The 14,205-nt window shown below is 43.3% G+C and overlaps 1 protein-coding gene across 2 annotated transcripts in view; it reads right to left on the reverse strand.

The window, feature by feature from the left end:
• Positions 1 to 1,651: 1,651 nt before the first annotated feature.
• ACBD6 (acyl-CoA binding domain containing 6) overlaps positions 1,652 to 14,205 on the reverse strand; it is a 97,133-nt gene continuing 84,579 nt past the window's right edge. For both annotated transcript variants that reach the window (XM_077928271.1, XM_077928270.1), the window contains 2 exons: positions 10,086 to 10,116; positions 1,652 to 2,700 (listed from right to left, as the gene is read on the reverse strand). In XM_077928271.1, the coding sequence (XP_077784397.1) occupies positions 2,546 to 2,700; positions 10,086 to 10,116 (186 nt within the window). In that variant the 3' untranslated portion in view covers positions 1,652 to 2,545. The remainder of the gene's footprint in view (positions 2,701 to 10,085; positions 10,117 to 14,205) is intronic.

The raw sequence follows: 14,205 nt of genomic DNA on the forward strand, positions 1-14,205 counted from the left end.
GCCAACCGTGCAGCAGTGACCATACTTTTCATGCCCTTCTCCATGCACCAAAATGTAGCTGTCACAATACCTTAGCTGCACAATGCTTCCAGCAAACATATCTTTGGATCTAGTCTCCATGGGATGAAGAACAGCCCAAACATTTTTTTGGTGTGAGAGAAGAGATTTAACATGAGACTGCTAATTCAACTAAGAGTTTGTCTGCCATAAAGATGGCTGTATGCAAATATAGGTGATAAACATGCCCAGTTCTGAGAAAGGGCTAGTCTGTTCTGACAGATTGTTATGTGTCCATCACTCCTATTTGTGTATGTTTTTCAGGCAACTGTACAACCTTGCAAAGAAATAATAAAAATGTGGTTTAAAATGCACATCACAGGGGTGGGTGCTGAGTGGGGAGGAAACCCCTTAGCAAACAAGATGGAAAATGAGCTTGCCCAGTCGTCCTTGGACAGGCAGCAACAGGCAAAGGTAACTTGAGCAATGGCAAGAGGCAGGCACAAAGACAGGGCCACTACCATTCCACTATGAAAGATGAAATTAGGAATAATATAGGTGTCCACCACTATATTACATATACATTATTATACAGTGGTGCCTCGCAAGACGGAATTAATTCGTTCCGCGATTTTTTTCGTCTTGCGATTTTTTTCGTCTTGCGAAGCACGGTGTCAGAAAAGTTTTGGAACAGCTTCAAAAATCACCAAAGTCTTCAAAAACATCAAAAAAGGCTACCACACCACATGCTATGAGTTGCTCCTCGAAGTCAAGTCGCAACTGTATTAACGGTTTTAAGAAAAAGGAAACAAACTTGCAAGACGTTTCCGTCTTGCAAAGCAAGCCCATAGGGAAAATCATCTTGCGAAGCAACTCAAAAAACCAAAAACCCTTTCGTCTTGCGAGTTTTCCGTCTTGCGAGGCATTCGTCTTGCAAGGTACCACTGTATATGTATACTATATACTACATTATATATACATTTCATCTTCTCTGATTTATGCTCTTTAAAGCTTTTCAACCTCGTCTACATCAACCATTTCCGGTAGCATCTACACAAATACTAAAATATTTTCAGTGTAGACACTGCAGCAGTGAAGAAGTACAATGGACCTGTAACTTACTTGTACAGTGACAGAGAATAAGGGCATAGCTGAACACTCCTATCAGTCCTAAAGGATGAAATTCTTGCAATGTTATTTATTTCTTGTGCATATTCAGTCAGCCAGTGGACATTGGTGGATACTACAAAGTTACCCACATACTTACTCACTTTGCATGCCAGAGAAAAGCTTTCCTCTCTTCTGATTTTCTTTCGGCAGAGAAGTTTCTACCATATCAACTCCTCAAACTGTTCTAGCAATGCAAGTACTATAAACTGCAAGCTGCAAATCAGTAATACTTTTCTTCCTCTCTTTCTGGATTCGCAGTCATTTAATATTTGATTTCATACTGCCTTTCAAAGATGCTTTAGTCTTCACAGTTTTTTAAATAGCTCCGTCAGTTCTCTTTCAGTAGCTCTAGAACATGAGGTGATCACGACAGAACAATTAAAAACACCCAAAGTAACACTCCAGAATATTCAACACAAAATCATGCTGCTGTTTGTGCAACTGATTTCACGTGAAAGGAAGAAAAAGAGCAATTCAGAAACAATTCTTTGACATCTTTTATCGTGCAAGACAGTATTTTACAGAGACAGAGGGACACACACAAAGGACACTCCCATCAGTTCTCAGTCTCATAGCAGTAGCTCATTCTTCATGTTTTGCCTTTTTGATCTTCAGGAGCCAATAGGAAAACCCTCAATTCTCACATCTTAGATAACTCCATTGCTTCCATTACCCAATTCAAGGAAGTAGCAGTAGTGATACAGGACTAAAAAGTGAAATCTGTCATGGGAAGATCAGCTTTGTAAAGATGCTCATTTCTCCCCACCCCTTGCCCATCAGCTAGACTTTCCCTTCTTACTAGTAACTTGCATTTTGGAAAAGAGCAGATAGTCTTGCAATTCAATCCTGTCCATATTTACTCGGGAAAACAAATCCCACAGAGGAGGCTTGCTCCTGAGTGGGCACATACAGGATTGCATTCATAATATAGTTGCTCCCTTAACCTCAAGATTCATGATGAAACTCTGCTTCATGCAAACTGAGCCTTGGGCTGCACAAGGCGTACAACGCTTGTGACCTATCAAAGAGGAAAGATCCCATCAGCCATGCTTGGCGGCCACCAGAAGCAGAGTAGATCTGTTCCTTTCTAATTTGGGGCTACAAAAACAGGGGTCTGTCAAGCAAATGACAGGTCAGAACCTATGGCTGGGGCTGTGTTGTGCCAGGCAGGCAACACAGATACGCAGGCCTGTGTTGTTCAGTGCAATATTGCATTGCTCTGTTTTCTGCTCCCAGAAATAAGCTTCTTTGCTCTGCAGATTCCAGTCTCCATACATCATGCATATTGATTATGTGGACATAGGATGATTTTATTGCAGTTTTTCGTCCATTTTGAGAGCCCTGGGCTGGGGCTACCTGCACTTCCTTGGCCTTTCGATCAAGCTTTGCCAGCCGTGTGCTCCTGCAGCATGGAGGTGATCACTTTACAGTCCGTGACCTCCTCAGGCAAGTAGCCCTCTGTGTCCCGAAGAGTAGGGTCAGCTCCAGACTCCAGGAGCAGTTTCACAATGTCAGAAAACTCACAGGTGGAAGCTAGAGGGGAAAGGACAGAAAAAACACAGGTTACTTTTAAGTGGCTAACAGAACATTTGATGAGTGGTGTGTTTCAGAATTGCAGAAGCAAAGAGTTTTAAAGCCAAACGGAAAACGAAGTTGGCAAAGCAGAGAAAACTCTGCTGAAGATTGATATTCCACATCCTATCGACATGCCTAAGAACCACTATTTCAGTTTCTTAAAATGTATGTCAGGTCACAGTTTTGACAGTAGTTAGTAAGGAACGATTACCTGGATCTTGATTTATTACTAGAAAGGAATAGGATAAAAGTCTGAATCTTGGAACATGAAAAAAACCAACTAACAGAGCTCAATCTTGGAGAACACTATGGCACCTCTGCTATTAACTATAGATATTACAGCAAAATTACTTCACAGGTAGCCAGGAAAACATAGCTTGCTGAAACGAAAGAGGAGGAGGATGGAAGAGATGCAGGATATTAAATTTAAATCGTAACCTTTCAGAGGAAACATGAGACCAGCCTTGACTCTGACATTTCCTGACTTTTGAGCAATCTAAAAAATGGAATTATTTTACCAGACCATTAACACATTTTTTTAAGGCCCACCCTTATAAAAAGACAAATTGCAGGTAAGACATTTCAGGGTGCGAAACATTTTCTAGGCAAAGGGGGGTCATCTTTTGCAGGCACAGTGGCAATTGTGGCGCATAATGTCTCAATGCTGCCATCACCCACAGCACATGACCTGCAGCCTTAGGAAGAAGTGGCTAAGAGATCAAGGCCTTCCAAAAGAGGTAGTAAAGCAGTGTGTGCCCCGCCCCCTCACAGCAGATGCCTTTTGACTCTGAATGGTTTCTGAGTTGTTTGCAAATATGCCACATAATACTTCTGGCTATAGACAAAACTGCTACTTTTTCTGGATTCATAAGGGTTCATGGAACCACCTAGCATCCATAACTCTGATGGCAAAGGCCATGTCCCATGAGTATCCCTCCATTAGTGGCTTCATAGCTTGTGAAACAGAAGGCTGACTGCAGCAGCTGATGTGATGCATCTAATAGTCTTCTTCTGCCCATTTTTTGGACACGTCTGCCTGATTTACAGGGGACACGAGGTGAATGAAGCAGGAAGGGAGACCACTTGGCCGAAACCTACCGACTGAAGCATAGATAATTTTACTCTCATGGCAACCTCCTATTTTTCAGCATCTGCCTTTGGCTGGGGATTGAATGCGGGTGAGCAGCTTTGAAAACTAAACTGGACAACTGAAAGAATGATTGATATAAGGCAAACTGGCGTGAAAAATATCTTAGAATCCAAGTCATTGTGGCTAAGTCAACTCAAGGAAGTTCACAGAAGTAAAGATGCCCATTCCATCCTTCCCCACTGTGCCCCCGCAAAGTCTCTCTGTAGGGTTAAGGGGCGCCTTAGGAACCATGTAGAATGACCATGTATTGGGTTTGGATCCTAAGATTTAATTTAAGGGAGCCCTCTGAAGAAAAGTTTCTGTCTCTTATTGACAGTAGCCCCTGCACCCCACCCTAGATTGTTTGAGGCCTCTTGTCTCCTCTCTGAAAGGCTTTAGGCAGAGGATTGCAAGTGCACTCTGTATGTTAACTTATCTTGTGATCCAAGGCACTGTAAGTATCTCCCATGCAAATTTCCCTGTGCTAGCATTATTGGAAGGACATGGGATGAGAGAGTAAAACTCCAACCAGGCCACTGCTATGTAAAAGCTGGCTCTGCATTGATCTTTATTTGAATTTGAGCAGTAGATGAGCACTGATTTCTTCACAAAGAAACTGGAATGAAATTTCAACAGCACTTTTCCTGTAGAGGTGATTAATATGATTCTATTCTCTCCCTCCTTAAAATAGAGAAGTAGGAAGTACAACGTTAAAGAAGCTTCCAATTGCCAAGGAGATGAGATGCAAAAATATTACAAATCAGAATTTGCCTGTAGTCCTGGAGAAAAGGCGGGAAGACTGTAATGCATTAGAGCCAGGAATATTAAGTGAAATGTTGTACAATAGGTTTGTGTTTTGTAGCTCATACTGGATAGAATTATGAATTGCACAACAGACTAATGTAACACTATAGGCCCACTCTCACTCACACTGGAGAGGAAGCCTTTGCTTAGCCTGAAAGCATGATGGCTTTGGCTGGAAGATTTACCCGAAAGCAACTTTGTAACTGAAATTTCCAGTGGGAGCTAAACCTTCAAGAAGCCTCTCTGTTGAACACTAATTACTGTTTTTAATTATATTTCAAATCAGCACATTAGTGGTGTACTTCTTTTTGCAATTAGGTGTAGTAATTAGAAAGTATCTTGAATGTTTTGTTGCCTTCCTCAGCTGACACAGGGGGGGAGAGGAAGCAAAGGTTTAATTAAAATAGGACAGCGGCGCATTTGGAGGTTATTTAAAGAACAATTTTAGCATTTTAGGAGCTTATGCTAGGCAAAAAAATCATTTATCTGTCTGGTCTGCTAACCACATCTGGCAAAAAGCTCTCAAACCAAATACTCCAGGATCTTGCAAGCCAAGGCTTGTGTTACCCGTGTGCCTAGGATTGTGCCCCCATTCGCCATGTGAAGACAACCCAGACGGATTCCCCAACTCATCCACCTACCCGCCACCTTGGGCGGCAAAACAAAATTGCCCCTGTGGGACAGGAATACACAGATGACCTATAAGAAGCTGTGCCTTTCCTCAGAGCTAGCAAGGGATGAACTGTGTAGTCCTACTGCCCTGGCAACAGGGAAGCAATCCATCTACAGGACATCTTCTGAGAAGCTAGGAAACTTCCTCATTACCTGGTGGTACAATATAAGGCAGAAAAGGGTGGGAGATCTTTGTTGCACTTCTGGAAGAAAAAGCTAACCAGGTGTAGAACTAGGCTGGTTAAGCCCCTCCCTGCCAGAGGCTGTTTTTAAGCCCACATGTTGGGTGTAGGGTAGCTTAAATGTGCTTTACCTAGTATAGATTTATCAGCTGCTGAACAGCTCAAAACCAGGGAAGGGACCAATATTATACCCCTGCCCGCAAACAGACCGTTCTGGGTCTCTCTTTTTCAGGAGATGCAGTATTACTCATCTCCAGTAGAAGCAGCTGAACGGTTAAAACAGATCAGGGCTTACTGATCCCACCACACTAAAAGAAGCCACAATGCTATTCTTCAAATTAAGGGCCAAACGCTTGGGTAGAGCCAAAGGTTTTCTGCCTGGTGCCTAAAAATAAGGCATGCTTCCCTGGGGAGAGCATTCCACAAGTGGGTTGTCAGCACCAAAAAGGCAAGGTCTTATGTTACTACCCCCTAAACCTCCCATGGAAGGGTAGCAGATGAAGAAGGGCCTCAGACGATGATCACAGGGTCTAGCTTGCTTCATGTGGGGAGAAGTGGTTCTTGGGTCCTGAGCCACATAAGGCTCTTTGAACCAACACATTGAATTGAGCCAGCAAAGAATTTGGTAGCTAGTGCAGTTGTGCCAGAATCAATGTTACATGCTAAGAATGTCCTGTGCTGGGCAACAAATTGGTGAAGTTGCTTGGAAATCAATCTCCTGGAAAGGCTGTAATGGAAGGAACCCTGAACAAGAACAATGGTCCAGGCCCAATAGCTCTAGAGATCTTGAAATCTGAAGTCTGAACCACGCTTTTGTGAACACCATGCTATGCTTAGCGGAATACTGACAAATTTCCATGTGTTGGGAGTTCTAGGAAGACATGAGAACTCAAGGGTGTTATTAAATGCTTGGAGGAATTCTCAGGTGGGTTCAAGAACGATCCAAGATGTCATTTCTCATAGTGAGGGGCCCTTGGAAATCTGTGCGCTTTCAAAAAAGGTTTGAAAAACACGAGAACCTACTTCACATGAAAAGGCAGAGCACGCAAGGTGGCCCAATTGATAGCGCACTTTGATTTTGATTTGGATTCAATCCTCCATTCTTCCACAGGCATAACTGGTGACCTTGTGCAAATTATTCTCTAAACACTGCAGTTGTAGATTTATGAAAATGTAAGCAAAAGTGACCTACTTCATAGGATTGTGGCAAGGAGGGAAGAGATTGGAGAGATTGCACGGCATATTAGAATTGCTATATTGGCGATAAATAGATCACGGTGGTAGTAGGAACCTTTACAGCTGACAAAATTAATTATGGTTGGGATCAGCCCATAAAAAGAGGTAGGCACAACCTTAAAGATGCACAACTCAATCCTTGACATGTTTACTTGGAACCCCCCCCCACTGTGTTCAAGGGGCCTTACTCCAAGTACAATGGCAGAAGACTGCAGCCTTCATTGATTAATCAGCAAGAGAAATTTTTAAATCAGCATGGCTACAAGTTAATAGCTCTTTTTTCAGCTCTTTTGGTTCCAGGGTTACCATAAAAGGGAAAATATTAAAAGATTGCATTTTGTTCTAACAATGAGTGACATTTTATATAGTTTCTTTCAGCATTGTATAAATTAACGTATATTAAAATTGTGTTAACATTTCGTTTATTTTAATCAATGCCATTTTAACCAGTTGACAGCCCAAAATGAGCAAGCGTTAAGTAGTGGCAGGGTAGTTATCTCAATTATATTTCCAAACAAACCAAAACAAAGAAAGCCGGACATTAATCCAGCCTCCAAATGTCACCATCTTTCAACAGGAGCCTCCATAGTAAGTAAAGTGGGGGCAGCTGCAGCACTACTTGAAAATAGCCTCCTTGCTTCTACAACAATGGCACCAGGGATCCTTTACAAACGGAGGTGCCGTGTGGACAGATATTTGGCATTTCTGAGGAGGGGCCCAAAGTGAGACAATGTGTTGCCACTGCACCGGGAAACCCAAGAGGGCCTCAAGCCCACCTCTAAAGAGTGCAAAATTTCCCCTGGAGATTAGAACAGCTGTTGGATTTACAGCACATCCTGGGAACGTCTATTTATCAAGCACCAGGGAGGCAGCCCTGACACAGGCACAGGTGAAGATGAATTTTCATTCAGCACAGTTTGCCTTCCAAGTCCATTAATCCTCAGGGTTTTCATGATGGATTTCTCCTTTTATTATTTATTTTCACTCCAGCATCCCCTCCCACTGCCCTGCAACAGCGCAAAAAGAGCAGAGCAGATGGTGTTTCAACGAGGAAGAAAGAACCCGGGAGGATACAGAGAGCCAGCCCACGCTACAGTCAGGTGACTTCAAGTCCAAGGAGAAACCTTGATTTCCTCTGGGAGACACAGAGCCAATCGTTTGAGCATTCCCTGAGGGAAACAAGTGTGTGCATGGGGGGAAGCGGCAGGGGGGGGGGGGGAGAAGGTCTTAAAGAGGGAATTTAAGGCTAGCAAGCCATTCATGAGGGAGACCACACACATCCTAGCCTTTTCAAAGACACAGTGCTAGCGCTGACCATTCAGTGACAGGGGCACCAATAACCAGAAGATATTGGACGGAAGGGGGTGGGTCCCTTTAGGCAGACCATTTGAGGGTAACATACTGGGGAGCTGTCCTTCATTTAACCTCCGAATGGCTCTGACCCGTGTTTAATCAGAACAAACCAGGATTTATAACCCATCTAAGGATGCAGCTTGACACTTTCTGTAATCACAAGAGCTGCTGAGGCAAGGACAGCTGTCAGGCCAAACATCCTCATCAAAAGATAGATAAACTCAGATTCTATTTCACCATCCTTACTGTAAAGGGATTTTGCTAACTACTTGGTTTGTTGTACAGCTGCAGCAAAGGAGGGGGGGAAGGATGCCCATAGACAAGAGGTTTGTGTCTACAATCAAGTCTTGGTTACAACGAATGACTTTATTATGCAGTCCAAGGAATGAATAAATAAATAAGGATTTTTCAGGAGAGCGCAGGCCTGAGCAAGTCACAATGATTAATTGAACAAACAAGATATTGTCAGGCTTCAAGTAATGTTTGATTAGTGCTATTGGAGGTGGTAACAAAGAAAAAAAGGATACAAGGATACAGGCAGTGAACTCAAACGGTAAGAACCCAACATTGTTCCTTGCTGTTAAACAACAGACACCCCTTGGGTGTATTAGCCGCATCAGACTTTATTATACTAAAAGGACAATAAAAGGAAATACAAGAAATCTATCTCAAACAACAGAAGACTCCCCTGAATTCTTGGAATACACTTTTTTCACTATAAAATGTTTCTGAATAATAAAACTGTACATAATGGAATTCAGTGAAAACAGGCCCGGTCAATCTAACAACATCCCGCTCCCTGTTACTACCTTATTTGGAGGGGAGAATATGGTTTTGTTTCCTGGGGTGGAACGTTATTACACATATATTTGCACATACCCTCATAAGTCTTCAGCTGTCTGGATTCTATTACAAAATTAAAAGCTAACTAATGAGAAGCATTAGATGAATATTCAAGTCAATAGAACGCTGTATCTTATTTTGACCTATCTTTCCTGACAATACCTTTACACAACCTTGTATTTAAGCACTCACAACGGAAGCCTCCTCCTCTGGACCCAACAGAGAAACAGAGTGAACTGCTGCAGAGGGATGAAACTGTCTGCTACTCCTTTGCCAGTTCACAGCAGGCTAGTAAAACATTTTGTAGGCTAGTAATTTTGCAGACTTATTCACGAGGCTGATTTATCTGGAAAGGACCAGAGGAGGGTGACCAGAATGGCAAAGGGTCTAGAAACCCAAGTCCTATGACAAATCATTGGAAGAGCTGGATATGTTTTGCCTGGAGAAGCTTCAGAGGAGACATGGCAGCAGTCTTCCTATATCTGAAGGGCTGTCATGCAGACGATGAGGCAGGCTTTCCCTCTGTTGTCTTAGTGGGAAAGTCTAGAACAATGGGTGGAAACTGAAGGGAAGTGGATTTTGGCTAAAGATTCAGGAAAAACCTCTTAATGGTAAGAGCTGTTCAACAGAAGAACAGATTGGCTTGGGAGGTGGGTAGGCTCTCCTTAGCTGGAGGTGTTTAAACAGAGGCAGTACAGCCATATGACAGGGGTGCTGTTGTTGCATCCTGCACTACAAATCCTGCACTGAGCAGCGGGTTAGAATAGTTGTCCTCAAAGATTCCTTCTAACTCTATGATTCTATTTTAGAGACTGACTGAGTACAGTTTAATTTACCAAAAGATCCATCAATGGTCATTAAAAAACAAAACATCTATGGTATTTGAAGCCATTTCCCTCATTCATGCAATATTATTATTCACTTTGGCACAGATATTGTAGCAGGCTTAAAGGAGACAAAGTTAAGAGTCTTAGCTTGGAAAGCAATGTTTCCTGGTTTGAACAACTTACTACAAGTTGCTAAGGAGGCCTTTACTTCTGTTACATGTAGCTGTCTTGGGTATCATTTATTCACTCTACCAGATAATGTAGGTTAATAGGCAAACATGCTCACTCACTGCTTACCGTAATGCAATGCTGTTTGGCCTTCATCATCCTGGGGGAAAAAGAGAGAACCAGATTTAGTTTTATCCACACATATGCATTTTAAAAGAAAGGCATGATGTTCTCGTACAGTGAACATCTCCATGCCAGATTTAGAACAGCTTAACTGGCTCCCTGTCTGTTTCTAGGAGCAATTGAGAGTGCTGGTTTTAACCTTTTGGGACCCAAGTCCCTTATGGATCACCTTTTCCCATAAGGGCCTGCCTGCATATTAATGGTAATCCCCCAAGGCTCAAGAGATTAGACCAGGCTTCCTCAACCTCGGCCCTCCAGATGTTTTGAGACTACAATTCCCAGCATCCCTGACCACTGGTCCTGCTAGCTAGGGATCATGGGAGTTGTAGGCCAAAAACATCTGGAGAGCTGAGGTTGAGGAAGCCTGGATTAGACTTTTTCCAATGGAGGCATCCCATCTTTGGAACTCTTCCCCCAGAGAGACTCACCTGGCACAAAGTTTGTTCTCTTTTTGGCACCAACATCTTTTTATTATTGCAGGCCCTTAAAAGAACGTATTCATGCTGGCATGCTTTATTGTTACTGCTTATCATTTTATAGACTTTATTGCTTATAGGTTTTGACTGTCTCTGTAAACTGTCCTGTGCATTCTTTTCCTGATTGAACAAAGTGCCACTTGACTTACATTCCTGTGCGTAATTGGCTTAATGAGATACAAAATCTGCAGCTAAAATGAACAGTAGAGATGATTTTAGCTGAATCCTTATCTTTTCAACATGGGTGATAGTGACAAACAGATCTGCTTAAACTCAAGTGACACAAGCAACACAGATGATGCAGTACTGTAGCTGGAGTAGCCCCAACCTTTGTGGGGACTAGGATAACTTTTTGCTCTCCCATGTTCTTACACATTGGCTGTTAAAGAGCCCCTGCCTCCTCCTTGGCTAAACAGTAACTGAAACCTGTGTGGTAGAGCTGAACCCAAGGCCTCACACCAGGTTCTTGCTTCAGCCCTCCAAACAGACAGCAGGGTTCCCTGCAACTTGGCACTTGATACCCACTGCCCCACTGGTGCTAAAACTCTTAACAGATCTTTGAACCACAGCCTCAAGCTCAACATTCATAGAATAGGTTGCAAGGTTGTGCCACCTTACATTGACATGGGTCTTTAAACAACCTCCTCAACATCAGAACTTGGTTCACTTACAGGCCTGAATGAAGCAAAACAAGTGGCAAAGCCTCAAAGAGGAGTTGGAAGACACATTTATGAACAGTAATAGTCTTAGGCTTCAATCCTATACAGGCAGCGGCCATTTTAGGTATGTCCAATTGACAAGTCCTTTTGGACCCAGAAGAGGATGGAATAGGGGCAGGGCAGAGCATGGTTATGCACACTCCATGGACATGCGTGGGTGCCAGGAATGAAATGGTCACCACCTGTACATACTTATCTGGAAGCAAGTCCTTTTGAACTCAAATCACTCCGATAGGAGATAGAACCTTAATCTTGAGCCCCAGTGGATGATTATCAATCACCAAAATGTGTTGGGTGTTTTGGTTTTCCTAAGACTTTAGATATCTATAAAGACTGAACTTTCAGTATTGTTTTTATTTTTATTTTCTTCCCTTAATGCTGCTCTGTTTCCACCACCTTCTTAGCCAGACAAATCAAGCTTTTGGCATCAAGGGTGCCATTTAGATCAACCTGGGGCCCTCTAGGTGCTGTTAATTCCCAGCCAGTTTAGCCCAATGGTCAGAGATGATGGGAACTCTAGTTCAACAACATCTGGGGACCCAAGAATGAACGACACTGGTCTACAGTACTAGCTTGCCTGAACACTGTCAGCACAGGCCTATTCCTCCTCATTAGGTTCTATAAACCCTTGGTATCAAAGCCCATCCCTCTGTCTGCACAATTCATCTTGAGGGTGAAGACTCTGATACTTTGGCCCTCCTTTTTTCTCTCAAATTATGACAGCTGTCTTAATTTCATAGAACCACAGAACTGTAGATTTGGAAGGGTCATTTGGTCCAACCCCTTGTAATTCAGGAATCAGAGCTAAAGAATCCCTGACAGATGGCCATCCAACCTCTGCTTGAAAACCTCCAAGGAAGGAGAGTCCACCACCTCCCAAGGGAGTCCGTTCCACTGTCAAACAGCTCTTGTTCTTGCACTGACTTCTGACCCCTACTGTGCCCCACTTCAGCAGTTCTCAAATCTCAGCTTTCACTATGCTCTTGTCTCTGGCCCTTTAAAGTACCTTCTTCACACAATGTATAGTTAAACTATGGAACTCACTCCTACAGGAGGCACTAATGGCCACTAACCTAGATTGCTTTAAAAGAGGATTAGACAAATTCATGGAGGAGAGAGCTATTGATGGCTTCTAGCTGTGATGGCTATGCTCAGCTTCCACAGTTGGGAGGTAGTAATGATTCTGAATACTAGCTGGAAACCACAAGAGGGGAGAATGCTCTTGTGCTCGAATCCTGCTTGCAGATTTCCTATGGGCACCTGGCTGGTCGCTATGATAAGTTGCTAGAATAGGTGGGACACTGGCCTGATCCAGCAGACTTTTATTATGTTCTTATGAATCCTAGTCTACCTTTTCTGGAAGCTGACTTCTCCAGTTTTGGCTATTCCCTCACCTCTTGACCTTTGGACTCTGTTCTGCCTTTGCTGGAACTTGACTTTGCATCATATGGATCACACCAGACTGGCAGCTGGGCACCCTGCAACTTGCCACTCAGCACAAAAAAGCTGGTTACTATATTTTATACTGGATAAAAGTGCTACAGATCATGGAAGGAACTGTGGTCGATTTCCCATTGTATGAAAAGTACACACAATAAAACAGATGCAATTCTATTAACCTAAAGTGAACAGCTTAAAAGTTTTGATGATTAACAGGTATATAAATCCTGCTAAATAATAAATAGTAAGTGCCGATGGCAAAAACGCAAGGGAATAAAACTCCAAAATTATTCCACCTGTGGCCATATGCTCACTGGAAAGGTTAGCTTTGTACATCGAAGAAGGTAAGTTCCCTTTGGCTTTTGTAACAAATATGCAAAGCCTCCACTACCAGGCAAGAACCAAGGCCCTTGAACCACAAGAGTCTTTAGCATCAACCCCTGATCAGCTGCTGCTGCAGAGCAGCAGACACCATAAGCAGTGGTAAAGAACGAGCCCCTTCAGGTGAATGCCTCCCCCTGCCCTATTCTTTTGTGCTATACCTATGTGCTGCCTGGGACACAGGTGGCACTGTGGGTTAAACCACAGAGCCTAGGACTTGCCGATCAGAAGGTTGGCGGTTTGAATCCCGCGACGGGGTGAGCTCCCGTTGCTCAGTCCCTGCTCCTGCCAACCTAGCAGTTCGAAAGCACGTCAAAGTGTAAGTAGATAAATAGGTACCGCTCCGGCGGGAAGGTAAACGGCGTTTCCGTGTGTTGCTCTGGTTCACCAGAAGCGGCTTAGTCATACTGGCCACATGACCCGGAAGCTGTACACCGGCTCCCTCGGCTAATAAAGCGAGATGAGCGCTGCAACCCCAGAGTTGGTCACGACTGGACCTCATGGTCAGGGGTCCCTTTTACAATGTGCTGCCTATGGCAGTGACCCCTTCATGCTTCTCCATTTAGCATTGTTGCCACTTGTGGCTGCTGGGTCAGACACCCTTTTCCTGCATCAAAGCAACTTTCTAAGAGAACACTGAATCCGGAACAGTAATAAAAGATTACTATCAAGGGTTCGCATGAAGCTGAATGCTAGCTAAAGAGTTTGTGCTGTGTTAGCGATCATATATATTCTTCACATAACAAAATTTTAATCTAGCAAAGCTGAAGAGGCTGCTACAGAAATGCCCATTAAGGATTTCCAACTACCTACAGAGAGCCACGTCCTTGGATTTTACTGCCCGAAATTCCGTGTCTAATGGGCACCTATCTACTGCGTGCTGGACAGAGACTCTGCTCAACTCCAGAGTGAGAAAATCTAATTCTTAATCCTTAGAAATTTCAGCATGAAAACTCATTAGGAGAAGAGTGCCCTAAGTAAGTGTCACCACTTCAGTTGAAAGGAAATAACATGATTGTCACCTACATAATTCTACTGGCCTTCCTGAAA

This window comes from Podarcis muralis, chromosome 5, assembly GCF_964188315.1.
Source record: "Podarcis muralis chromosome 5, rPodMur119.hap1.1, whole genome shotgun sequence".
Classification (NCBI taxonomy): domain Eukaryota; kingdom Metazoa; phylum Chordata; class Lepidosauria; order Squamata; family Lacertidae; genus Podarcis; species Podarcis muralis.